Source organism: Alnus glutinosa, chromosome 6, assembly GCF_958979055.1.
Source record: "Alnus glutinosa chromosome 6, dhAlnGlut1.1, whole genome shotgun sequence".
Taxonomy (NCBI): Eukaryota; Viridiplantae; Streptophyta; class Magnoliopsida; order Fagales; family Betulaceae; genus Alnus; species Alnus glutinosa.
This window is the reverse complement of record NC_084891.1, coordinates 25,089,934-25,115,890: the sequence shown is the minus strand read 5'-3', so window position 1 is coordinate 25,115,890 and position 25,957 is coordinate 25,089,934. Positions and strand designations below refer to the sequence as shown.

Here is a 25,957-nt window from a genome sequence, read left to right as displayed (position 1 = left end):
ATAGTTGGGCTAGGACCTTACCAGAGGGAGTATCCATCTTTAATTTGGATAATGAATTAGTAGGCAGTCAATATGGATCCAGATCAAGGTAATTGGTCAGACAATTTGTGAGAGGCAATCTCTTTTATCTCCAATTTATTATTTTAAAAATAGCAATCCATAAATTATTCATGATGATTTAACATAATTAATTTCATTTTATTTTTTTTAATATTGGTCAAACAATACATAACCTAATCTCTCTCTCTTTCTCTCTCTCTCTCTCCCTCTCTCTGTCTGGCTCGTGCAGAACCTAATCTCCGCAAAAGTACACAATCTACGTGCTAGATTTTCAGAGCCACCAGAATAATGAATACTTCCGATACAAAAATAAGATCGAACTGAGCTTGTCATGAGAACATACTTCAGTAATGGTGGGGGCAAAAAATGATTCTTCTTTACGTGCCTCTCAATTATGGAGTAGGAAAAGTTAAACCGGATATTCCATTTTCTACAAATCTTATTTATTTATTTTTAATTGACACCAAAAAAACAAAAAAAATCAAGTAATGGGCCAAGGTTTCCAGAGAGTTCGATTGCTGGAGACAGAGAAATAAAAGAAGGCAAAGTGGTTTAGAGGACGAGGCCGAGGCCATGCGAACGAAATATAATAAATATGGCAGCGAACGAGAAGGTTCACGTTGTCTTTCAACTACAGCTAGCTTATTGCTTCAGGCTTTGCACATGATATTTGGTGGGATAAGTTAAGGTGGTCGATCTGATCTGATGCATCCACTACGTTAAATGAAAACTTTTGCTTATTGCTTGCACTGACTAGTCAATGTCTGTAATTTAATTATATATGAAAAATCATTCAGATTCAATTTGGATCGATCAACTTATTAAATAAATGCTACTACTCCCATGCTTGAATTCATAAGCAAGTAATTGAATCTAGCTACTTTATCTTTTTTATTTGGTAAGTTTCCTCTATTCACTAACCGCATATGATAAGACAGAAGTCACTGTTTATTGGATCGAGATCTCATCCATTTTATGGTCGATATTATATTTTATATATTTAATAATGTAATTGTTGCCATATAGTGTATATGTTATCATGTTTCAATGGCACGGCGCCATGTACACGTTAGATGTAGCAAAACAAAATATTGTCCATAAAATGAACTATCTCGATTGATAAGTCAACTGGCTTATTTGTCGAAGAGTAATGTTAGAAACTACATTTATATCTTACAATGTGAAATCGACATATTTTCGTTCGAACGAACCCAAAAAATTAATATATATAAATACCGGCTCTCAAAAGGTGAAATTTCAAAATTCTCATTTCCTTGTCTTCTGGCACTTAGAGAGTGATTTTAGAAAATAAATTATAAAGAAAGAAAGAGGGAAGCTTAAAGAAGATATCCGGGATCGAATAAGGAAAGCTAATTGGAGGAACTCAAAGAGGTAAGATTTTGCCTAATTTTCTCTTCATTTATCTTGAGTTAAAGGCGTTCTCCTTCGGACCCTTCACTTGCCTAAAGATTGCTGTTTAATGAATATTGATAGAGGTTATGATTATTATTTGCATTAGGATTATTGATAGATGAATAAGAATGGGAAATTAAGGTAGAGTACTAGAGTTAATGGTATTTCCTTAACATAACAAGTTAATGGTATTTTTACATGGAAAATTCAAGGCAGGGAGATTTTGTTCGAACGAGGCAAGCACAAAATGCCTCCTTCAAACCCCGTTTGCAAATTCTTCAAAAGAGATAGCATATAAATGAAGAATTAGGGTTTTCTTGATGAAAGAAACTATTTAAGGTTTTATATGGAGTGTTAGGGTTTTCAACAAAAGAGAATCCTTACTAATTAGCATAATTTATTGCATACAAATACGGGATATGAAGTGAACGATAGCAATGATTTGAGCAAAGCAAGTAAATCTCTTTACCATATGTGATATTAAACATGCTTATGCAAGTAAGTAAATCCGTTTACCTACAATGATATACGCTCAACGTGATCAACTCAAAATGGGGTCAATCATTCGATACTAAAAGTTGAGCAGGGTGACGCGCTTGACGAGTCTAATCCGTTTGGAATTAATCAATAGAGCACTAGTTGAGCGATGTGGTATGTTCATCCCTTTAGGCTGAATCAAGGAGGACATTCAATAACCCAATCCGTATGGAGTTAATCCGTAGTGCATTAATAACACCCTTAGGTCGAACATGGTAATGAATTCAACATACTAATGGAAAGGACTAGTTCCATAACATAACAAGTTTTTAGTATTCAAATTATGTGTGTGTGTGTTTAAAGTTATATTTTAGGTTGAGGAATAATTTAGTATTTTGTTGACCTACTTTTGACTGAGGAATGATCATGTTTAATTGGGTTTAGGATGATGAAACATTTGTAATTATTTATAGTTTATAAAAGGTGTGAACAGCAAGTTATCCATGTGGGACGGAGTTGTATGAATTATTTAAATGAATGCAATTATAGTTTGGGCTAATGCTTTAGTATTACCTTTATAGTTTATAGTTTATTTTTATTTTTTTCTGCAAATTTAATATCAAAATATAGTAATAGCGCCTCATAGTATTTATAGATGTAAAAACAAAGTAGATAAAAATGTTGGGGCGTTACACGTGCAACGTCATAACATTTTACAATATTGAATATCATTAATTTGAAAGAAAAAAAAAATGTCATTTAACATGACTTATAAAAAAATGGCGTAGTCTAAAGTGCACAATTTTAAAGAAATTAAATATTTGGGTAACACTTGTTTTTTTTTTTTTTTTTTTTTTAAAAAAAATATATATATTTTGATTTTTTTAATTAAAATTCAATTCATTTTTTTTTTAAAAATTTTGTCTCAAATTTTTTTAAACCATTCAAATATAATTTTAAAAAACAAATTTTCTCTGAGATTCAAGGAAAAAATTAAAATACTAAATATATAATCAGGAAAATTTGCACTTAAAATACTAACCTTGTTTGAGTGATATGTTTTCAAAAATTAAACTCGAGATTCACACTATTAAGTGTTTATTCGTCTCTTTTTTTTTTTAAAAAAAAATAATAATAAATAAATCAATTCAAATTAGTGCTTAAAAAAGGGTTAACTGAGGTATGAGCTCTTCAAAATCGGAATTTTTTTTTTTCCTCATGAAATTGAAAAATAATTTCGGAAACTAGAGAACAAGAATATATATTTTTTATTTTTAAAAAAAGAAGCGGATGCGACAGGAAACCCGTGGGGTGGGGTCCGGGCAGAGCGTGCCTTTCATAAAGTGCCAGCTAATTCTTTGACCGGTCTTGGGGGGAGGTTTTATTTTAGAGTTGCATGGTATGTACGCCTCGATTGCCTTTCCGGTCGCCGGTTTGACCATTTTTGATGGTGCAAAATAAGTTGCGTCCTCTCATGCAATTGCTTGCTTTTTTGGCCATTGCGACACTTACACGTGGTAGTGGGAGCCGTGCGTCTTCGCACTTTCGATCTGCCTTCCCTCCCCCCTTCCCCTTCCCTTATCGTGTATTGACTAGCATTTATTCAAAATTAACTCTTGCTTTTTAGAGTGCTACCATAAAGCAAGTTTTTTCTTTTTTCGAGTCATATTATAAAGGGAGTGACGAGAGAGGGATCTTGGACCAGTTAAAGTATTAATAATCAGTTAAAATTTTAATATAAGTAATTATTAAACATGATATAAGAATAAAGTCCAATGCAGGAACCTTATATATATATATATATATATGTCATTTATCATATATTTTAATTAAAATAATTCATTTATAAACTTTTAATATAAATAATAATTTAACACTTCTAATGCAGTTTATAGGTTGTATGGTCAGATCGACACTTATCATGGTATTGTTAGGGTTACTACAAATATCACATCAGTCATTAAAATATGAACTATCACGTGAATATTCAAATAACACTTAATACGTTTTATAAAATGACATGTCAACTCACGTGATTACATTAACCACTAAAATATAGACTATCGCATAACAACTTATTTACTGTCACAAAAATTTATAAAAAAAACTATAATAAAACTAGTCGTACCCGAAACATTTTCCTACAAATATATTATTAGAACGCCAGATAAGGTATAGCTACCAGAATCAAAACTTTTTTTTTTTTTTTTTTATTAAAAAAAAAAACTAATTGTAGAATCATCCCAAAAGAACATTAACAAATTATATTTCTTTTAATGCATGACATTCATAATTATAATTACGCTATACTTCAAAAAGAAGCTCTTGGACCGAAATTGGACGTGAATCCACCACAATTACTCCGATAATTTGATTAGCTATTGTGAAAGAGTTTGTATGTTGGATTGTCCAATCACTTGGATAATTAAGGCTTTATTTGATAACCCCTTTTCTTATTTTCAATTTTTTTTTCTTTTTTAAAAAGCAAGTCAGTTTTAAAACATTTAATTTTTTTTTTCACCTTTTATATATATCACACCAATAGTTTTTATTAACAAAAAATCAATTACTAAACAATTTTTTTTTTCTTTTTTTTAACTTTTCAAAGAATTTATAATTTATTTATACTTTATATCACATCAATCACTTCTTACTATTATTAAAAAAAAAAAATCACCTAAATTTTTTAATCAAACACACCCTAAATTTCACACTATTCCTCACACAATAACTCCCCAAATTACTATCAATTATTAGACAAATAATTGTGTAAATCCCCATACCTAAAATTGTGAACAATAATCTTCTATTGGAAAAAGAAAAGAAAAAGAAAGAGGGAAAAAAGAAAGAGAGGATAACTTCTCTGCAACAAGTATAAGAAACCCATAACCAAGTCACGTGGGTTGCCACGTCCAAATACTTGCCTTGAACCCTGCAATTACTTTGAATGTGGGGAACATCAATTTCTCTTTTTGACCATCTCCGCCTGGTCAGGTCAGGTCAGGTTGCGTCTGCGGCTCCTATAGATTATGAGATTATCTCTCCCGAGGGGCAACGACTCTCAGAGAAAATAATAAATAATTTTATTTTCATGAAATTTAAGTTATTTAACCACCCCCCCTAAATTTTATTAAAATAAAATAAAATAAAATAAAATAAAATAAAATTTTAAACAAATAAAACAAAAGACCGGATACTGCAGTGACTGAGATGAGTATATGAGTGCACGTGTGGTGCACTGTGCCCAAGGACTGGAACACCGGCTACAACCGGTCAGTGCAGGTAAAATTCTTTACTTCCCCCAAGAAAATCATAGTAGTAAAAGAGAAAAGAAAAGAAAAGGAAAAAGCCATTTTATGGGGCTCTCATTACCTGCTCCAAAAGAAGACCAAGGAGTGGAGGAGACTGCAGAAGATTAGCTTTTCCTTCTGCTTTACTCTCTGTCACTCTTTCTTGCTCTATGAGACTTGGTATGGTATGGTGTGGTATGGTATGGTGATGAGTTTTCCCATTCTTTCATGACCATGCTGTTCCAAATAGTGTATTTCCAATTTACGATTTCTGTTTTGTTTTGTACAATTTGGGTAAGCTGAGGTGTGGGGGATACTGTTCATGAATGAGTGGGTTTTGTAGTGCTTTTGTATCGACTTTTGATAGCGTCTTTTTCACTGATCTGGGGCTGATGATTTCACACTTTTGTTTGAGCTTGAAGAGGAAGTGAGCTTTGGTATTAGGGAAGAAGATTGCAAATCCATCATTTCCTTGTTGATGATGACGATGATGGTAGTGAAGAAGAATGTGACCCTTTTGACCAGAGAAAGAAAGAGAGAGATCAGATAAAGAGAAAAGAGAAACAAAGCCTAGGGTGGAGAAAAGATGTCCCCTTTGACGGGCATTGTTGCTTGTGGATTGTCAATGAGAGAGATAGCGAGAGAGAGACAAAGTAAGAGTGAGTGAGAGAAAGAGAGAAAACACCACTCTCCTCCTTTCTCTTTACCACACGTTTCTTGTCCTCTGGATGTGATGGGTCTCTTGTAATTTTAAGGCTCTCTTTCTCTCTCTCTCTCTCTCTTATCAATAATCTGTGTCAAATTTTCTTTGAGCATTTTGCGAAGAGGGTGTTCGACAGAATGCCGATGTACCAGCCGTCTACTCGGAGAAGAGATGGGGGGGATGTGAAGCTCGACGTGGGCGGTGGCGGGCAAGTGTTGGATCTGGAAACCGCCGTGAAAGATGGTATTCTGGGAGGCGACGGCGGCGCGTTCTTCGGCGGAGGTGTCGTCGAGAAATCGGATTTGAAGACGATGGTGGCCGAGCTGGAACCCATAGATGTTCCCTCGGTGTTTATCTGCCCGATCTCATTGGAGCCGATGCAGGACCCCGTTACACTTTGCACGGGCCAGACCTACGAGAGATCCAACATTCTCAGATGGTTCTCTTTGGGCCACTTCACTTGCCCCACTACGATGCAGGAGCTCTGGGACGATTCGGTCACGCCGAATAAGACTCTGCACCAGCTGATTTACAGTTGGTTCTCGCAGAAGTACTTGGCGATGAAGAAGAGGTCGGAGGATGTACAAGGAAGGGCCTTGGAGCTTTTGGAAACGCTGAAGAAGGTTAAGGGTCAAGCTAGAGTTCAAGCTCTCAAAGACCTGAGGCACGTCGTGGTTGCTCATGCTTCGGCGAAGAAGACAGTAGCGGGCAATAACGGTGTGCCTTTGCTTTCTTCTCTGTTGGGTCGTTTCACTTCGCATGCAGTTGGGTCGGAGACAATTGGGATTCTTGTGAATTTAGATCTCAATTTGGAGTCAAAGGCCGATTTGATGCAACCCGCGAAGATATCGTTAATGGTGGACATGTTGAATGAGGGATCCATTGAGACGAAGATCAATTGCACGAAATTGATCGAAATGTTGATAGTTGGGAAGGATTTTGCATCTGAGATTGTCTCAAGCTTGAGTCTTTTGGTTGGATTGTTGAGGCTGGTAAAAGATAAAAGACATCCAAATGGGGTCTTGGCCGGTCTTAGTTTGCTCAAGACGGTCTGTTCCCATGAACCAGTCAGGAGCTCTGTTGTGAGTATTGGGGCAGTTCCCCAGTTGGTTGAGATCCTTCCCAGTTTGAATAATGAGTGCTTGGAAGTAGCTCTATATGTCCTAGAGGTGTTGTCCACTCTTCCAGAAGGAAGATTGGCTTTGAAGGATTGCCCGAATTCCATACCGAATGTGGTGAGGCTAATGATGAAGGTTTCTGAGAGCTGTACGCAGTTTGCATTGTCAATCTTGTGGGCTGTCTGCAAGCTTGCCCCAGAAGAATGTGCTTCGCTTGCTGTTGAGGCAGGTTTGGCGGCCAAGCTGCTGCTTGTAATTCAGAGTGGTTGCGATCCGATTATGAAGCAACGGTCCGCTGAGCTTTTGAAATTGTGTAGTCTAAATTACACAGCCACTCTCTTCATTTCCAAGTGTAAGCTTACAAGAACGATACAATGAAAGCATAATTAGAAGTTGTTGATATACATCTGAATTTTTCTACCCTTTGGCCTGAGGGACCAAGGAACCAAAGAACTTGTGGGATGCAGCAGAATTTGAAACAGAGATTCATATTGGGTTTCTGAGGTACCCTTTCCTCTTTTGTGTATACTGAGAAGTTAGATTCTATCAATGAGTTACAATTATTCAAGAAGCAAACATAAAATGTGGATTGATATTGCTTGTTGCATGGTTATAATCCATTGCCTATAAGCAGGCAGTGTTCAGTGAGTTTTCCCAATAATCCCCAGAATCTTCGTTCGGATTGGCCTATGTCTATTTGGGAAACCAGTTGCTGATTGTTCCAATCCGCAAGAGAGCATTGTATATTATGTGATCCGTGATAGAGTTGATTCGGGGTTTGGCTGTGAAAATACAGGAAAGGATTTTGGAATTCTCGTAAGCATGTGTTTGAATTGTAATTGTAGTTTTCTTGGCAAAGTAATTGTAGTCAATTTTACATGGATGTACATCCTAATTTTTGTCCCGTCTCTTGTGAGGATTTGTGGGAACTCTCTATTTTCCTTTGGGTTTTGAAGGGGGTTCATCACTGAGTCTCACCGTTCTAGAGTTTTCTAGAGCTTCTTTGGCTTTAAACACAAAATCCGTTTACACCCATTTTTATTTTCCTACATGGCTACATGATTAACTATAAGTTGCTTATGTTCAAGCTTGTTCATCCTATTTTTGAGCTCTCCCTCTCTCTCTCTCTCTCTCTCTCTCTCTCTCTGTATTTACAAACACATGCTTTCTCACAGACGAGCAGTGCTATTGCTGATATATGCATCTTCGAATTGACTCCATTTTAAGCCAGGGACTACCAGCGTTAGCATGCCCATTTAACACGGATCGTAACAATTGGCTTGTTAATTGAAAATATTGAAGATGTACAGTACAGTGAATACAGTGAGAGAAATCTAAGAGCTATCGGGGTGTGTAGACTGGTCAACCTATTTTGGCCATTGGAGAGGTACATAGCAGCCAAATATGAATATGAGCACCATGGCGACTCCTCTCAAGACTTCTTCCTCACTTTTTAACAATTTGTATAATTTAATATAAGAACTAATCACTGTATTGAGTATGAGATCGAAAGGGTTGGGATTTTGTGGTCAGGTTATGAGAGGGCAACTTATAGGCTGAATTAAAATATTTTGGTACTATGCACGGGTATAGTTACGTATGGCTTAAATATAATTTTACTCATGTGTATATAAGCTTTTGGACACCATCCTCTTAGAACAAGTCAATTTCTAAGAGTGAATTTTACAAAAAATTTGTATCCTCCTCCTTCCAAACTGTAAGGAGTTTTTCTTGTTCTGTTTTTAATGATTGATATGAAGGGGGTTAATAATGTGAGGATATCGTATCTTGGTATTTATCTAGACTTCGACTCTTCAAGGGCCCTCGATGCCACTTTTGTCGTCACGAATGTGTGCACACGGACACCCCCTCGACCACGGAAAGGAAAAGGAGCTTCAAATCCTTGTCCTCCTGAAAAGAAGAGGAGGGCTAGAAACTTTTGAGGCATTGGCAATATGGCATCTTTGAATGAATCCAAATTATGAAATTTCCATGATAGTTCAAGAAAATGTCGCTCAAAGTTTGTTGCATATTGCAAGCACAGTGGCATGGCTGTCCTTCCAAATTCTGGGGGCTTTAATGCTTTTCTCGTTGCTTCGTTCTATTAACTTACAGCCTGTTAATTTGTTTGATTAGTTCTCGAAAAAAGATTAACAGTAATAAGATAATTCTGTAGTTGCAGACAGGTGTTCGGACAGTTCAAGCTAGAGTTGATAATTTTTGACACGACCTGCGAATCTGACACGAAGTTATAATGTTTAGATTTAGGCTAAACGAGTCATAAACGGGCCAACCCGTTTATGACTCGCCAATCCATTTATGACCCGATCAGTCAAACGGTTTGACATGCCAACCCGATGGGTGACTCGTCCAACCCGTTTAACTAATCGTGTCGAGTTCTGGGTCCGAACCGGACGCGACAACCCTAATTTGAGCAGGTGAAATCTGCCTGAGCTCTCACATGTCTTGTCCTGCAGTGCAATACAATTAGGGCTATTTTATCGTATCATGATCCCATCATCTGAAACCATAAGTGGTTGACACTTTGAATAAATGTAGACCAACTCTCATAATCAAATTTGAGTTAGATCGCCAACCAAACTAACCATTCGAATTGTACTTGAGCCCTTGAGTGGTTTTGCAAATCTACCAACCCATACAAAAACATTCATTATTGCTTAGAAATGGCAAAACCAGCCTAAAAAAGAAGTAGCTGCCAGTGGCATGAAGCCTGAACTACCACTGTAAAGAATTGTATCTTTCTGTTTGGTCCAGTTTTATTTTACTTACAGTGTCTACATTCATTATTGAAGATGCATATTTAATATTCTTCAAGGTCGCTAGCTTAGTTGTTTTTTCGTAACTTGATAATCAAGATATAGGCCTAGGCTTTCAAACATGGACAAAAAAATTTTACAAATCAATTTGTAAAAAATTATTATAAATCAGCTTCTAAAAGGGACATGTGATTTTTAAATTATTAAAAAAATATGTGAAAAATATATGTTATTTAAAAAACATGTTGTTATTAAAAAACACCAATTTGTAAAAATTTGTATAATTAATGTTCCGTTTGTTTCGGTATAAAATATTTTATGTCGTAAAATATTTTCAAGAATAATTAATGCTCCGTTTTACGCGTACGAAAAATCACAGAAATGTTTTATATTTTCATCCAATCATATTAACCTATAAATATCAATTTTCATTTGTAACATAAAAATATTAATATAAAATAATTGTTTGGTGGTAGTATGGGATGACTCGGTGATGGTACGGGGTGGCTCGGTGGTGGTTCGGGGGTGGCTCAATGATGGTTTAGGGTGGCTTAGAGGTGGCTCAAAGATTGTTCAGTAGTGGTTTGTAGGTGGTCCATGGGTGGCTCAGTAATGGTCTAGGGTGGCTCAGAGATAGCTCGAAGATTGTTCGGTAGTGGTTTGTAGGTGGCTCGACAGTGATCCGGGGTGGCTCTATAGTGGTGGTTCGACGGTAGTTTAGGGCTGGCTCGGTGATAGTTTATAGTGGCTTGATGGTGGTCTATGGGTGGTCTGGCGGTGGTCCAGCAGTAGCCCGAGGGTGGCTCGATGATGGTCCGGAGTGGTTTGGTGGTGACTCGGCAGTGGCCCAAGTTTGTCTCGAAAAATGATTTACGGAATTTAAAAATGTAAATCATTCTCCGAAACTAAGTGTTTTTGGTCAAATTGAAAATATTTTTGATTTGATTATTATTTTCGGGCATATCAAATACCAAAAAAAAATTTTTACAAAAAAATATTTTACGTCGAAATAAACTGACCATAAGATTCACCGACGGTTAGTTCCTTGATTTTTAAGCATAGTTGGGGTCATGACTGTTCTTGGTCAACAATTTCATTTTTTTTTTGTAAGAAAAGTTGAAACTTTGATTAATGAAATCAACGTTACAACAACAAATACAATATAGGTGAAGATAAACAACCACCCCAAGGTTATACCTCCAACATGGTCAGCAATTTCATTTAGCTTTAAATAAATAAAAGTTGAATGAAAAGTATGAATGCAAGTGGATAATAAGATATGTCAATAATAATGCTCCAACTTTTTAGCTCACACGATGAGCTTCATGATATGAATAAATTACATTAAAAATCCATTAGTGTCAAAAACATTTTTAGTTTTATTTTCAACCGTACAAATAATATCTGACCATTTAGCACACTTAATGGTCTGTTTGGTATTAGAAAAGAATAATTATTCTATTCGAATTTTTTTTTTCTAAAATCCGCCCACTCGCCTAAAACTCGGATTTAACCCGAATTGAATTAAAATTCAATTCGGACATTCTGATTAATGACTGGGACCCACGCGCAGGAGAAGTTGTCTCCAAAAGAATGCATAGGTCCCACATTTAAATAATAAAATAAAAAAAACTTTAAAAAAAATAATTTAAAAGAAATTAAAAAAAAAGTAGAGACCGGCAGCCACCCCTTGGGGGTGGCCGTGCGGCCTCCCCTGACCACTGGGGGTGGCCGCATGGTCACCCCCGACCCTTGGGGGTGGCCGCGCGGCCTCCCCCGACCACTGGGGGTGGCCGCGAGGTCACCCCCGACCCTTGGACCAGAGGATATTTCCTAAACAGGGTTGGAAGTGACTTGGAACCAAATTTTTTCTTTTAAAGAGACCATAGTATAAAGGATGGTCAGACTTCTTTTTTTCTTTTTTAATAAAAAAAAAATTAAAAATCAAGATAAAAATATACAAGCAGGAGATTATTAACCATCTAATAACCATTTTTGTAAGTGGTTAACAAAATCATTAACGGCCTACCCTTATATATAACATATTATATAATAATAATAATAATATATCTTTTGCATGTTTACTTGGATTAATTCATGCATTTTAGTTTGTTGACTTCTAGTTGGTGTGTGTGTATATATATATATATATATATATTTTTTAAAATTGAATCCTTGTTTGATTCTTTATATGTACACACTCTGTTGAGCAGTATTTTGGGTCATACATTTACCCCTTGCAGAAAGAAACTCATGAATAACTGCATTCAAGTATGGAGATTATATCAAACGCTCCTCTCGTTGAAGTAATTAATAGCATTTGATGAATCCAAACCATATGGACTGAAGTTGTACGATGATTAATTCCTGGAGATATAGATTCAGTGCTCCTGGCAAGGAGCCCTACAAAACTTTGCCTATATATATATATATATATATATATATATTTCATGTCATTTTTGGCCTTAAAAAGAGTCCAAAAACACTTAAAAACATGCTCAAAACTATCTAAAATAGGCTCAAATAACCAAACCAGACCCAAAAAATTCATACCTAAAAAGCAGTTATGTGGTGCAATTTTTGAACTTCAAATAACCGCCTAAAGTGGAGCGGTTGCGATTATAAAAATCTAATAACTACCTAAAGTGGTTACAGTTGTAGTTAGAGACAATAATCGCTAATCGCTAACCGCTAACCGTAACCACTTGTACACCCCTAACTAAGGAGTCAATGCCCATAACTAATGTGTAGTTTTGTCCATGTCCCTAGATTTTGAACATCCTTAGATTTTTATAAACCGCTACTTTCAAGTTTTATGATGGATGGCATTACCACCTCATTTTTCTTCTTATCGACCTTCCTTAACTGTTTTTGTTTTTATTTTTGTTAACATTATTATTTATTTTTGTTCTTTTTACTGCTTTCTGGTTTACTTGTTTGTTTCCCATATATTTTTGTCTTATCTATTAAAATGAGTAATGCTGCATATCACACAAACATTCCACGAATATTTCACAAAATTGATATGGCATGTTAAGTAGCATTTAGAATTTTTTTGTTAACAAGATTTGATCCAAAGGCTATTAAACCCCGTGACATAATCTTTGTGGGATGTTTGGCATTGTTCATTAACAAAAAAAAAACTTTGGCATTACTATGACCTTTATGTGAAATAGGCCCAAGCCCAAGCTGACAAAGATTCATGGGCTTGGCATGGCTTTAAAAGGCTTATTTCAATTATTGGGAGGTGAAGTTTATTTTTTTTTAATAAGTTATTGGAAGGTGAAGTTAGTTTAAGGGATAATTGTACCGTTGTTTTCTGTGTTATGTCATAATTATTTTTCACTCCTTATGGCTTAAAAAGTTCATGAGAGGTCCCTGTGATATGCAATAATTACGTTTTATTCTTTGGATTGATTTTCCGTCTACCATTTTGACGGAATCTGTTAACCTTACACGTTAGCGTCACGTGCACGTGTCCATCTTAATAAAAAAAAAAATAAATTTATTAAAAAAAAGAAACTTATTATTATTATTTTTTTTAAAAAAAAAAAGAAGAAGAAGAAGAAGAAAAAAGGGCAGGCTTGGGGTGGCTGGGCCACCCCCATTGGCTGGCCACCCCAAGTCTGCCCTTTTTTTTTTTTTTTTTTTTTTTTTTTTTTTTAAATAAGTTTATTTATTTTTTAATAAATTTATATTTTTTTTATTAAGATGAACATGTGTCGCCAATAAGATGACGACACGTATCGTTGACGTGTAAGGCTAACAGATTCCGTTAAAATTATAGACGGAAAATCGACCCAGGGAGTAAAACGTAATTATTGCATACCACAAGGACCTCTTATAAACTTTTTAAATTATAGAGAATAAAAAATAATTATGACATATTACATGGACCAACTATGCAATTATCCTTTAGTTTAATTAAGATCATGACATTGACGCCAATTTAACCCCCCCACTTTTCCGTTAAATCACTTTCTCCTCCCCAAATCCAAAAAACATAATTAAACAAAAATGTCATGGCTCGCTCGTTCTCTCGCCAACTCCCTTCGACTCGACGACGATAACGACGACGACGATGAAGACAACGACGTCGTACCCTCCCACCCTCACCACCCAGACTCAGCACCATCTTTACCCACCGAACAAGTACGCCACAACCACCACCAACAACAAAACGAACCCGAAGACAGTGATTGGCAATCAGAAGAGGCCCATTCCCAGGGCGTCAAAGACGACCTCTCCGAACTCAAACAAACCCTGACGCGCCAGCTCTGGGGCGTGGCCTCCTTTCTCGCGCCCGCTCCTTCCTCGGAACCCTCCACGCCCTCGCATTTCCCCCAATCTGACCCGTTCGATCAGTCCGCGTCATCCGGGGGCGAAGAGGAGCCGTCGGAATATAAGTTCTCCGGGATCCGGAGCGACATCGTGGAGATCTCAAAGATGGCGTCGAATGAGGAGCTACTGGAGGCGCGTGGTTTGGGAGGAGCCGTGGGGATCACGGACGAGGTGTTGGCGTTCGCGAGGAACATCGCGATGCATCCCGAGACGTGGTTGGATTTTCCGCTTGATGAGGAGGAGGACTTGGATGGTATGTGCGTCTCTTTTTCTATGATCGCCTTTTGTTTTCAATGTGGTCTTTTACGCTTTTGGATTTGTGGAATATGATGCATTTGCTTCCTTGGATTAGAAATTGGGGCTTTGAATTGTTAATTCATTGTTCGGTAGCTCATATTAAACTGCCAAATCCTATGTCTTCCCAAATGTACCTTATGTGCCACCATTGGCCATGTCTAGGACATTGGGCCTTTGAGATGAGAATGATGCCTTGATGAAATCTTAAGTTACCAAGACACTTGATTATTAGGCTTTCATGTTTTTGATCTGAAGTTACATTTGGTTTTCAGTATTCTGTAAAGACATTTATGAAGCAGATGACTGGATCGCTTCATTATGACTTCAGCCAACGTGAAACTAAGTGTCTTATTTTAAAGTTGACCTTGACTTTTGTATAATTATTGCTATAATAAAGGAAAAGCAAAGCATAATTCATATACTGGAATAGGGAATAGGATCCTCTCCACTTCATTATTATGATTTAAAGTTCATGGATATAATGGTGTATTTAAAGTCAATGTTGTCACGTTTTTTAAAAAATTTAAATAATATGGAATCATATACACCATTAGATATACCAACTTTAAATTCCGACTATGAAATGGAGAAGATCCTTGTCCATTGAGTAGTTTGTAGGTTTTTTCTTGGTTATCATCGCATTGACAATTTCCTGAAGATACCGCCAATACTTTGTGATTCTGTAGTTTGGGCTGGTAGTTAAGTAGTCAAATGTGGTGGAATCTTGTACTTTTAAACACCAAGAATCCTTGCATCCATTTGCAGTCTTGATTTGAGACCCATTTTTGTTTCCTTTTATGGAAGATCGCAATTTGTAGAGTTGTACGGATTGGTACTGGTATAAAACATAGCATAACTGCCCTTTATCTTTTCTGAAGAAAAAATTTCCATTCTTGCATATCTCTGTCTCTGTCTCTCCTCCAAAATTTTCCTCCCTCCATTCCAAAATAGATGGGATGATTGCAAATCACACCATTTTAATGAAACAAAATAATCATAATAATCTTACTAGAATATCTTTAGTTAAGCCTAGAAAAAGCATCCTTGTTATCATTATTCTCTCTTTCTTCGTTCGACTATACTTCGTTTCGGCTCGACATGGAGAGGGCGACAGGTTAGTATGGAATCCCTCTAAAAAAGGTTTATTTGAGGTGAGATCCTTCTATGAAGAGCTTATTAGGAAAGATGGCCCATCTTTTCCCTCTTTTCCCTGGAAGAATATATGGCGTGTTAAGGCTCCAACAATGGTGGCTTTCTTCATTTGGTCAGCTGCTTTGGGCAAAATATTGACGCATGATAACTTGCGTAAGAGAAATGTTATAGTGATTGAGTGGTGTTCTTTGTGCAAGAAGAGTGGGGAGTCTATTGATCATTTGTTGCTTCACTGCGAAATCACATGGGATCTTTGGAGCTACATTCTTACTTTATTTGGGATAGAGTGGGTTATGCCATGATCGGTATTGGAGTTGTTGAATAGTTGGGGGCCGGCGATAGGGTGTGCTCGTGCTAAAGAAGCTTGGCGATTAGCTCCTCTGTGCTTATTGTGGTGTATTTGAAGGGAGCGGAATGCGCGGCTCTTTGAAGATGTAGAGACATTTATGGTGGAGCTACGGAAGCGGTTGCTCAATACGTTATATATTTGGATAGCGTCCCATCATAGTTTGAATGTGTTTACTTATGTAGACTTTTTAAAATTATTCTATATCCGTCCCTTTTAGGGGTTCTCTTGTATACTTCCCATGTATAAAGGTTGTGCCCCTCTGCGCTTTTTTATAAATTGCAATTACTGATAAAAAAAAAAAAAAAAAAATATTAGAAAAGGTGGATTCAAATTTGAGGATGAATGAGAAGTTAGATGGATAAATGCTTTCATTTTTTGAAACTCCCATATATTTTGGGACAACCAAAAGAAAAGAAAAGAAAGCACCCCATCTATTTTGGGATGGAAGAAGGTGGCTTAAGATTTGGCATATCCTTTGCTCAGGGGATCGGAGGTTATGAATGAGTGCTTGCTAAAATTTAGAACAATGAATGGTGAAGGACTGTCAAGAAGGCCTTAGATTACATAAGGCAGAAAAATTATTATGCTTTCCTGTAATCAGCTGCGCTGCTCCATTTCAGTTGCTTTAGTGATAACTGTTTTAAGTGTATGCTTTGATAATTCATGCTAGATTCTGACAGCTGTCTTTTCCTTGTTATAGATTTTGACATGTCTGATGCCCAACAAGAACATACTTTGGCTATCCAACATCTTGCTCCCAGATTAGCTGCCCTGAGAATTGAACTTTGTCCTTGCCATATGACTGAAAGTTACTTTTGGAAAGTCTATTTTGTGCTTCTGCACTCTAGACTCAAAAAACATGATGCGGATAACTTGTCTACGCCCCAGGTAAATTGTTTTGTTTTATTTACTATTTTAGATGAGGCCCCAATAAGTTCCTACTTCCATATGACTTTGTTGTTATTTTTGCATGTTAGATGCACATATCTTATTAATGGGTGAGTATTATGATTATGAGCACCTGGTCAGTTGATCAAATTTTTATGCTAATGTTTTCAATATATTTTATTTTGTGTTTCATTATATTTTATTTTATCTTGTTTTAATTCTGTAGTTGACAAAATGAATGGTCCACTTCAGTCACTACAGACTGAGAATCAGTTGATGGCATTTATTTATAATCTCTACTACATAGTAGACCGGAGATTGAAGTCCTACCTAGATGTAGAGTTTTATCTTCCCAAAGTATGTTTAGTTTGTAAATGTAATATAGTTTCAGATGAAGTTGGGACTGTAGTACAATCTCTCATTCTTAGGCACCAGTGATTGCTCTTAACTTTTATGAATGGAGTTCACTAAACCCATTTCTTCTGACCTCTCTAGGCTTCTGTTCATGGGCATTATATATGCATCCTCTGCTTTGTAAACTCCAATTTAAGCTATAGTGGGCCTTATAAGATTGTAACAAATGAAGGATCTCTCTTAAGATTTAGAAGGAAAAAAGATTTTGTATGTTTTTAAGGGGACTTTATTTGCATATGTTCCTGTATGTTGTGTGCATGGTTTGGTAGTTGCATGTGTAATTACCAATATGTAGGTTTAATAAGAGGATCATAGAAGCAGTCTCCGTATTAGAGCTAGTTTTTCATGAAATATTACTACAATAAATTGGTTCGTAAGTACTTCACAATTTCTTGTTAGGATCAGTCATCATTATTATATGTTAAGTCTGATGCTTTGATCTTAGAATATTTGCCTGGTGTGATCAATTTACATGTATACACCTACTTATCAAATGACATTTACATGTATACACACATAACTATATTATAGTACAAGTAAACTGTGATGTTCTGTTCTGTGTTGTATAGATTAAATAAGCACATATACTGATTCTTGCAATATATATAAGCGCTCCCATCGGGGGTGGGAGGAGTATACTGTGATGTAATTTGGTGATTGTGTGTATAGCAGCTTGGTAAATTGCTTTGCATAAAATTGTCTTTAATTTTTTCATGGATGTTGTAAGTTTGCGTGCTTGTCAAATGAATTTTGTTGAAGTATGAATTGCTTAACTTAAGTTGTTATTCCTTTTTTTTTCTCCCCTGATAGTTCTCCAGGTCAGTGTCTAATTTGTTGTGTGTTTTGGGTGGTCCATCTATAAGTTTGTAAGATACCTATTTTCTTATTCCTCGCTATTGTGTTGAAATGTTATATTAATCTTGACATGATAAATTTTGGTTCTACTGGCATCAGCATAATATTTTGAGTTACAATGATTTAACCTTTCTTGCAGGTAGTGGCTGCCAGAGCAATGTGGATGCAGGAGCTACAAAAGCAAACAAAGGCAGAGACTGACTGGTTGGCAAGAAGCCAATCCTATTCGAAAAACAGTGCTAATATACTGGAGGAAGATATTGAACCTATGCCACGGGGGACATTTTCATTTGAACCTAGTAGCTCCTCCGTGGCTAGAGATTTCGAGACTGAGAAGCACCCGGTTGAAAGTAACGAGCTGCAATTTATTGATAAGTCTGTTATTGAAGAGAGGCCAGTAATTAAGACTGCGAATAAGGATTCTAAACTAGTGGTTCAGAATTATGAAGACGATGAGGATGACTGGCCTGAGGATGATTCAGAGTTAGGTAGGTGTAGTGGAGCTGCCATTGATGTGGGGAATGGAGAAGACATATCTTTCAGCGATCTGGAGGATGATGAGGATTGCAGTGTACCCATAAAGTCCAAGATAGTAGTTTCAAAGGGGTAGGAATTTTCGAGGAAAGTCCATGATTTGCGCATAAGCTTTGCCTATTGGACAAAACATGGAACTGGAGAGGCGGCTTCCTATATGAAAATTCCTCACGTGGCGCAAGACCGGACATGGTTCAAGCATATGGTGATGGTGTCATATGAGCTTTTTGTACATAGTGATTGATAATCTGTTTGATTGGTTTGTGTGAGAATTATAACAAACGCATTCGAGTGATTCAGCAAAGCAGAAAGCTGTTGTCATTGGTGAACCATTTTTCTGAAGACAAAACGTGCGAGGACTCCAGTTAGTTAAGCGTGGAAGCAATGAATTGTTCCACGTTTGTTGCGATGTACAAAAAGCCTTATCTTAAATTGTGAGGCTGTGATTTTTGCTTCTCTGTATTTTTATTTTTATTTTTTTTTTATAAACTATATTTGAAGCGTTCAAATACAACCAAAAAGGTGTTGGTTTGGTGCTTGTTTGTAACCATAGAAAAGTGAATCTTTTGCGTAAAATATAGAAAAGACGTTTCATCCCATGTTACACTTTTTTCCTTACTTTTTTTTTGGGCAAATGTAAAGCAACAACTAGAAAAAAGTAAACAATAGAAACGAGTGAGAATCCTTATGATTTAAGTTGAACACATTACAAGGGTAAATAATAGTTCTTTTTTATCGAGTTCGCCACGGAAAATGATTTGAATGAATCGGGCAAGGCGATTCCCCCCTCCACAGGACCATAGAGAAGTGACAGTTGTGAAACAAGTGTTCCTAGGACTCTCCCTCTAAATGAAAGATTTCTTCTTAAAGCTGAATGAATCCTCCTAGTTTGGCTCTCACATGGAGGGAGTTCCAATTAAGCGATCTTAAACTTCCACAGTTTATCCCAAACCTTTGGATCAAGAGGGTCATTGTCAAGGAGATTTTCCTGTTAATCTTGAAGCAAGAGCCTTTCTTAATGCCAAGCATCTTCCTTTAGTTTGGGGTCCAAATTAAGTGTTTTAACGTTATATCTAGAAACGCGCAGGAGGTTTTAGGAAGGAGGAAGGTAGACGGCATGCTAGTGGCCGGCAACCGATCTGACGAGGGACGAGGGTAGTTCTACTTGCCTGAGATAAAGCCTTTGTACAACTTCAAAAATATTCATGTTTTCGTGTTACTGTTATGCTGCAAAAACTTGGATAATAAATGGACTTTCAAAAATATTGGCATGGTGTGATCAGCAGCATGAGGTTAAAGGGCTCTAAATATTATTATTCAGTAAGAACAAAATAAACCTTTTCAAAGTAAGACACCATCAAACAGCAATCATGAATTCTTTTCCTTGCATTGCCTCTCCCTCCACCGTCTTTCTACCGCACATCCCTCTACCAGAGCTTGATAATCTATGTTTTTTTTCTTTTTTTTTTTTTTTTTTTGCTTGCTTCTAGACCCCTTACTTTAAGTTTCCCTCTTTTTGCCATGGTGACAGTAAGAACTAACATTCATTGCGCATCATTTGTCGGGCACCTCTTACATAGAAGGAAGCTCATCTTCAATGGTTTTAGTTCAATTGACATCAGTGCAATCTTTCCCTGCCATGACATCCGAGATATCTTGTTTCTATTGCAGGCGTCACCTAAAGTGAACTCACTTGTGAACTGCTTCAAAAATCGTTATTCTTGATTACCATTTTTTTTTTGCGCTCAGACAAAAAGCATTGCACGGGTCCAATTTTTGGCCCATTTTCAGTTTATTTTATGATTTTTTTTTTTTGACACGAAATTGATTTGTTTTTATGCTTTTGATATTAGGACACTGACCCCCTAGTTTTTTTTTTTTTTTTTGAGTCCACCCCCTAATTTTATCTTACCTATAAAACAAAGTAAAAACTCATCTGGCATATGAGTCATATGACCGAGGACCTTTATTCAATTGGACCAAAAAAAAAAAAAAAAAAAATCATTATCCAGACAAGAAAATTCCTTGTCCAAAAAGCTGTATCACTGTATAGGGATAACAACTTCTTAGGATATCGGTATCCGAATCAATCCGATATCCACGTTTACCGCACAATCTTTAAACTCTTTTAAGTGTTAAAGACTTCAAGCCACCCTCCGCACAAAATGCAATTCGCGCCGGTGCAGGGTCAAGTAAAGGCAACTATATAAATCTGTTTAGCCAATCAGCGCATTTCACAACAAATATCAGGGACGACTTGCAAGTTGCAAGGCTGACTCTCTTCCTTCTCTGCAACTTCATTTTCGCCAGCCCCTCTCTGTTTCGTCCTCTTCGTCCAGTTTTCGCAATTCCCATTTTATAATGTTCGATTAAATTAGGAAAAGAAAAGAAAAAATGTCTTTGATTAGATAATCTTGTCCAATTTCCTTCACAACTCAATCGCTATTCCTTGAAACCCCCCCCCCCCCCCCCCCCCCCCCCCCCCCTTTTTTTTTTTTTTTTGGCTTTTGGTTATATCAAGCCCTAGGGTTTCGAATTTGTAAGCGCTAGGGTTTTGATTGGTCGCCGGGTCGGATATGGATATCGAATTCGTGAAGAAGGGCTTGAATTTTTCTCAGAGGAGAAAGAAATGGATAATTCTGCTTGCCGCGTTCGGCGTCTCTGGTTACGGTGCTTACAAGGTCTATCATTTGCCCTCTGTGGCCAATAAGAGGAAGAGGTTGATGAAGCTCTTTCGAGCCCTAGTTTCCGTGGCCGAAATGGTATCCGATTCCGCGGAGACGATCGGTGTTGTCTCCAGGGACTTGAAGGAGTTTCTCCGATCCGATTCGGACCAAATTCCCAATAGTCTGAAGCAGATTTCGAAAATTGCACGGTCGGAGGAGTTCTCAGGGTCGTTGGTTAGGGTTACGGAAGCTTTGACGGTTGGGATTTTGCGGGGGTATAATTCCGAGACGAGGATTGAGGAAGGGTTCGAAACGGTTTCGGGGAATTCAAGCTTTTCTCATAGTGTAATGGAGAAGCTTTTTTCTACGGCTGGGACTGGCTTTGTTTCGGTTGTGGTTGGAAGCTTTGCGAGAAACTTGGTTTTGGGATTTTACTCCAATGGTGGATCCGTGGATGGTTCAAGCGTGTCCCAGTGCAGTTCGAGTTTGTCGGACGAGCCCAGATGGGTCAATGTGGTTTGCAATGATAAGTGCAAAGAACTCATAGCGAATAGCATTCAAGTTTTTGTAAGCACGGCAGTTGCAGTGTATCTGGACAAAACGATGGATATCAATGTGTATGAGGAGATGTTTAGTGGATTAACTAACCCCAAGCATGAAAACAAAGTGAGGGACATTCTGGTTAGTGTTTGTAATGGTGCTGTGGAAACACTTGTGAGAACATCTCACCAAGTATTGACGAGTTGGAATTCGAGTTCGCACTCAGATTCGAATTCTTCTTGCTCAATTGTTGATGAGAGTGAACGTCCAAGTGCCACCAAAGATGGGTGTTTTGAGCGAGAAGCCTCTTCGAAGCTGAAAGAGGGGAATTTATTTGATGGATTTCAGGATAGTGGGTGGCTTGGCAAGGTTTCATCTACATTGGCAGTGCCGAACAATAGGAAGTTTGTGCTTGATGTGACCGGGAGGGTAACATTTGAAACGGTGAGATCCGTTGTGCAGTTTCTGTTGTGGAAGCTTTTAGATGGCTTGAAAAGAAGTCTTAATGTAGTTCGTGGGCAGGCTGTGGACAGAGGATTGGAAGTTATCAGATATTTCAGTGCAAAGTCTTCTGTTATTGTTACCATATGTCTTGCTTTGTATCTACATGTTCTTGGCGGTACCAGGGTTCTCATGCCTGCTTAATTTGACGGGGTTCTCCCTCCCTTATTAAGTATGCTAAGAGTGCTCCTCATTACAGATAGGTTTTGTATGTATATCTTTGTTTCTGTTAGTTGAAATGCAGAGGTGGTTTCAGCTACTTCATTTTGATTGATAGATTTATTCTTTTCTTTCCTCTTATTTTACCTCTTTGAGTGGCATCCATATATGTATGCGTAAAGTGCTTTGAAACTAAAAGGAAGCTTTATTTTGGGTTTTTTATTATTATTATTATTTTTTTGGGGGGGGGGGGGGGGAGTGGATGTCCTCCCCAATTTGATAATCCTGTGGCATTATTTTTTTGAAGGAATGGTGCTAAATTGCTTTAGTATTAAAGAAGTATCGAGTAGTGGCAAAACTTGCTTCCTAGGTCTGACTTGCCAAAACCTTTCTTCTACATCAATTTACTAAACAATGCCTTTTGTGGTTCATTGTTGGGATGACCTCTTTTTTCTCTATAACAAAGGAGTATCAGCAGGATTTCTTGTCTGATCATACTTTGCTGAATGTTATAGTAGCATGGTTGGAATTAGAATACAAGTGGTAATTGTTTTCTATGATTTAGGATACATTACTGGAACAGAATGTGATCTACATGCTGATACTATCTTCCTCGCCAAAAATTAGGGTTTGGGGTGCTTGAAGAAGCATTTTTGAAAATATTTTATGGTTAATATCAATTTTAAAAGTTCATTACTTTCCAATGAATCTTGAGTTTCTCTGTCATCATTTATTCTGATGCGGGACAACACTAGATTGAGAAGAGAGTAAGAAGAGAGAAGAAGAAGCTGATAAGAGAAATAAGAGAGAATAAGAGGAGGGAGACGACAAACAGTCGTTCACTTTTCTTAATTCATCATAAACTCCTTAATGCAATAGAAAATTAGTTTTAAATAGACTACTAATAAACCCTAACCCTAACTCTAATCATACTTGGGCTACAACCAGTCTGAAAAATAAACAATTAAACAACTAAAAGGCAAACTAATAAAAGCCCAATAATAATCCAGCCCTCAATCACCCAACCACAAGGTCGTCGGCTGGGCATCCTCTGATGTTGACTTCCATACACACAGGTGATATGTGGCTTGTGTTTGGTGTCCCCATCATTTTCTAGATTGAGCATGTTTGTTCAGTTTTCTATTTGTCTGCTGCTTGCATTTAATCTATGAGTCATAACTAGTTTACTCTTCTTTGAGCCCTTTTTTCTCTTTGTCCGATAATTTTAGTAAAGCTAATTTTTCTCTCATCTCCTTAGCCCTTATTCATAAATATGATTGAATGTTAGTGAATCAAATCTTCTCATATGTCTACGAGTGGGACAAATAGTAAATTTTGAAAGAACTTATTGTAAACCTCTTTCAGATATGGGTTGGTAGGGCAATGGGATCCCCAATAGCTGGAGACAAGAGATATACATTTTCAAAATTTTGTGACATTTTTTTCATCAGTAGAGTATTACTGTCAACACTTGTTGACAGATTTAGCGGCAAGAACATCATGAAGTATGCTGCATCTTATGTGACTGATGCAGTTACTCTATAACTGGGATTGCAATTTGTCTAGCATCCTTCTTTGTTTTGGTTGCTGCTGGTTCTGGTTTTATCATTATTGCTTCACTTTATATTAGTTAACGGCTTACAACTATATATGTTTGTATATCACGGGATGGGATTCCTCTTGCTACTAGCTCCCACTATAATTACAGAGTTAGCCTCATACTTTGGTTTTAAAGCACAACTAGATTGACATACTAGCGATTCCCTAATTTTGTTTTCCAAAATCTTGTTTTCATTTAGATTTAGTTTCAGTAATTTATTCATGGTGGCAATATCAACATATTTTCATAGGAAATGCTCAACAGATGTAAGTGAAACTTCATAATTAATTTTTGAGAATAACAAAAAGTTATGTATGGTCTACTTGATATGCCTCTGTAGGTGTGATATAAATGGGACTGAGGTTTCTAGAAAAGAAAGGCCTTAAAAGATGTAATGAAGAAAAAGGGTACACTTGAAGTATTTGGGAAAATACGTATTTTCTTTTCTTTTTCCCCTGTATTTGGGAGAGGATTTTAAAATCTTCTATTGAAGCATTTTCTGTAGAGATTTGTGTGCTGGACTGGTGGGGTTCAAGCTTGGAGCTTTGAGTTTTGAGAAGCTGCTGCTAGAATAGGAAATTGAAGAAATCATTATTGTGGCAATTGAATAGGTTATGAAGCATTCTTAGAGGGCTGTGGTTCTTGTTATCTTTTGGGCCTTGGTTATTTTTTATTCTTAAATTTTATAGCTGGTATATGGTGCAATTAAGATCTGGAGTCCTGTCTGCAAGACGATACTTTAAGTTGATTTAGTTTTCTTGCTGACATTTTTGTTTAACCGTATAGCTGCCAACTATGTACCACTTTGCTTTGAAGCAAGTATATGCAAGAAACCATGGAGTGGAATAACCATAGTTGGTTCTCTGTGTTGTTGCCCCTTATTGCATAATTGCTGATGAGAATATATAGGGTTTCAATCAGGAATCACTTTGAAGCATTAAAGCAAGAGAAATTTCGAGAATTCGAAGTGGTTGCTGATTGTGAAGTGTAGGTGGGAATTGGAGGATTCAAAGTGGTTGCTGTTATCACTGGTTTTTAAATGTGGGGTGCACTGTTATCTGATTGTGGCAACCGCCTTTGGGAAAGTTTATTAAATTTGGCTGTGCCCTCTTCAGTCAGTAGAGGTAATTCTTTTCAACAATGAACCCTTAAATAATTTTTTTTTTGTAGAATTTCTTGATTTGTGTTCTTCTGTTTATTGATTGGGTGCTTCTCTTGTGAACTCCCTGTATACTTGGGTTATGTCCCCCTGCTCTTATTTATGAGATTTGAATTACTTTTTTTTAAAAAAAAAAACCTTTAAATAAAGTTTGTAACTGCATTTGATGCAATCCAGGGGCCAGATTTAATTTCTTGTCTTGTTGCTGTAAAGCTTTCCTTGGCCGAGATGTCTCTATCATTTTATCTTTTCTAGCTATCTTATGTATGTAAAGCGTGATGCTTTTCCATTGTCTTTTGTATACACAAACCATAAATTGTACTTTGTTAGATTCCTAGACATGCTAACTGTTGCTTGTTTTATTTTCTTGTAGTCCACTTTGAAGTTAAATTGTCATTGTCGGGGGACACCGATTAGGCTTGTTCATTGAGTGAAGGACTGAAAGGCTATCATTATGTTTAAATTATTGGGCTATCTTGATCTAATGAAACATGATTAAACATGATGCCAATGCATGTTTAGAATCTAATTCTTTGAAAGAGAGAGGAATGGGATTATTTCAAACCAGTTATAATTTTAACAGGAGCAGAGGTAAGACTTCTGATGCATGAAAGTGGCTATATGGATTGCTGAGTCTGAGTGGGAAGGTCCTGAATCCTGAATG

The 25,957-nt window shown here is 36.9% G+C and overlaps 3 protein-coding genes across 3 annotated transcripts; all 3 read left to right on the top strand.

Moving 5' to 3' along the window:
• Positions 1-5,282: 5,282 nt before the first annotated feature.
• Positions 5,283-8,141, top strand: LOC133870780 (U-box domain-containing protein 30-like). Its single transcript, XM_062307998.1, has one exon. It carries the CDS (start codon positions 6,081-6,083, stop codon positions 7,437-7,439), a length of 1,359 nt encoding a protein of 452 aa, XP_062163982.1. The 5' UTR covers positions 5,283-6,080; the 3' UTR covers positions 7,440-8,141.
• Positions 8,142-13,815: 5,674 nt separating this feature from the next.
• LOC133871986 (uncharacterized) lies at positions 13,816-19,265 on the top strand. Its single transcript, XM_062309480.1, has 3 exons — positions 13,816-14,432; positions 16,678-16,865; positions 18,274-19,265. Exons 1-3 carry the CDS (start codon positions 13,856-13,858, stop codon positions 18,742-18,744), a joined length of 1,236 nt encoding a protein of 411 aa, XP_062165464.1. The 5' UTR covers positions 13,816-13,855; the 3' UTR covers positions 18,745-19,265.
• Positions 19,266-20,794: 1,529 nt separating this feature from the next.
• On the top strand, positions 20,795-22,645 carry LOC133871899 (protein PHLOEM PROTEIN 2-LIKE A10-like). The gene has a single exon (XM_062309360.1). The coding sequence runs from the start codon at positions 21,245-21,247 to the stop codon at positions 22,517-22,519; it is 1,275 nt and encodes a 424-aa protein (XP_062165344.1). The 5' UTR covers positions 20,795-21,244; the 3' UTR covers positions 22,520-22,645.
• Positions 22,646-25,957: the final 3,312 nt, after the last annotated feature.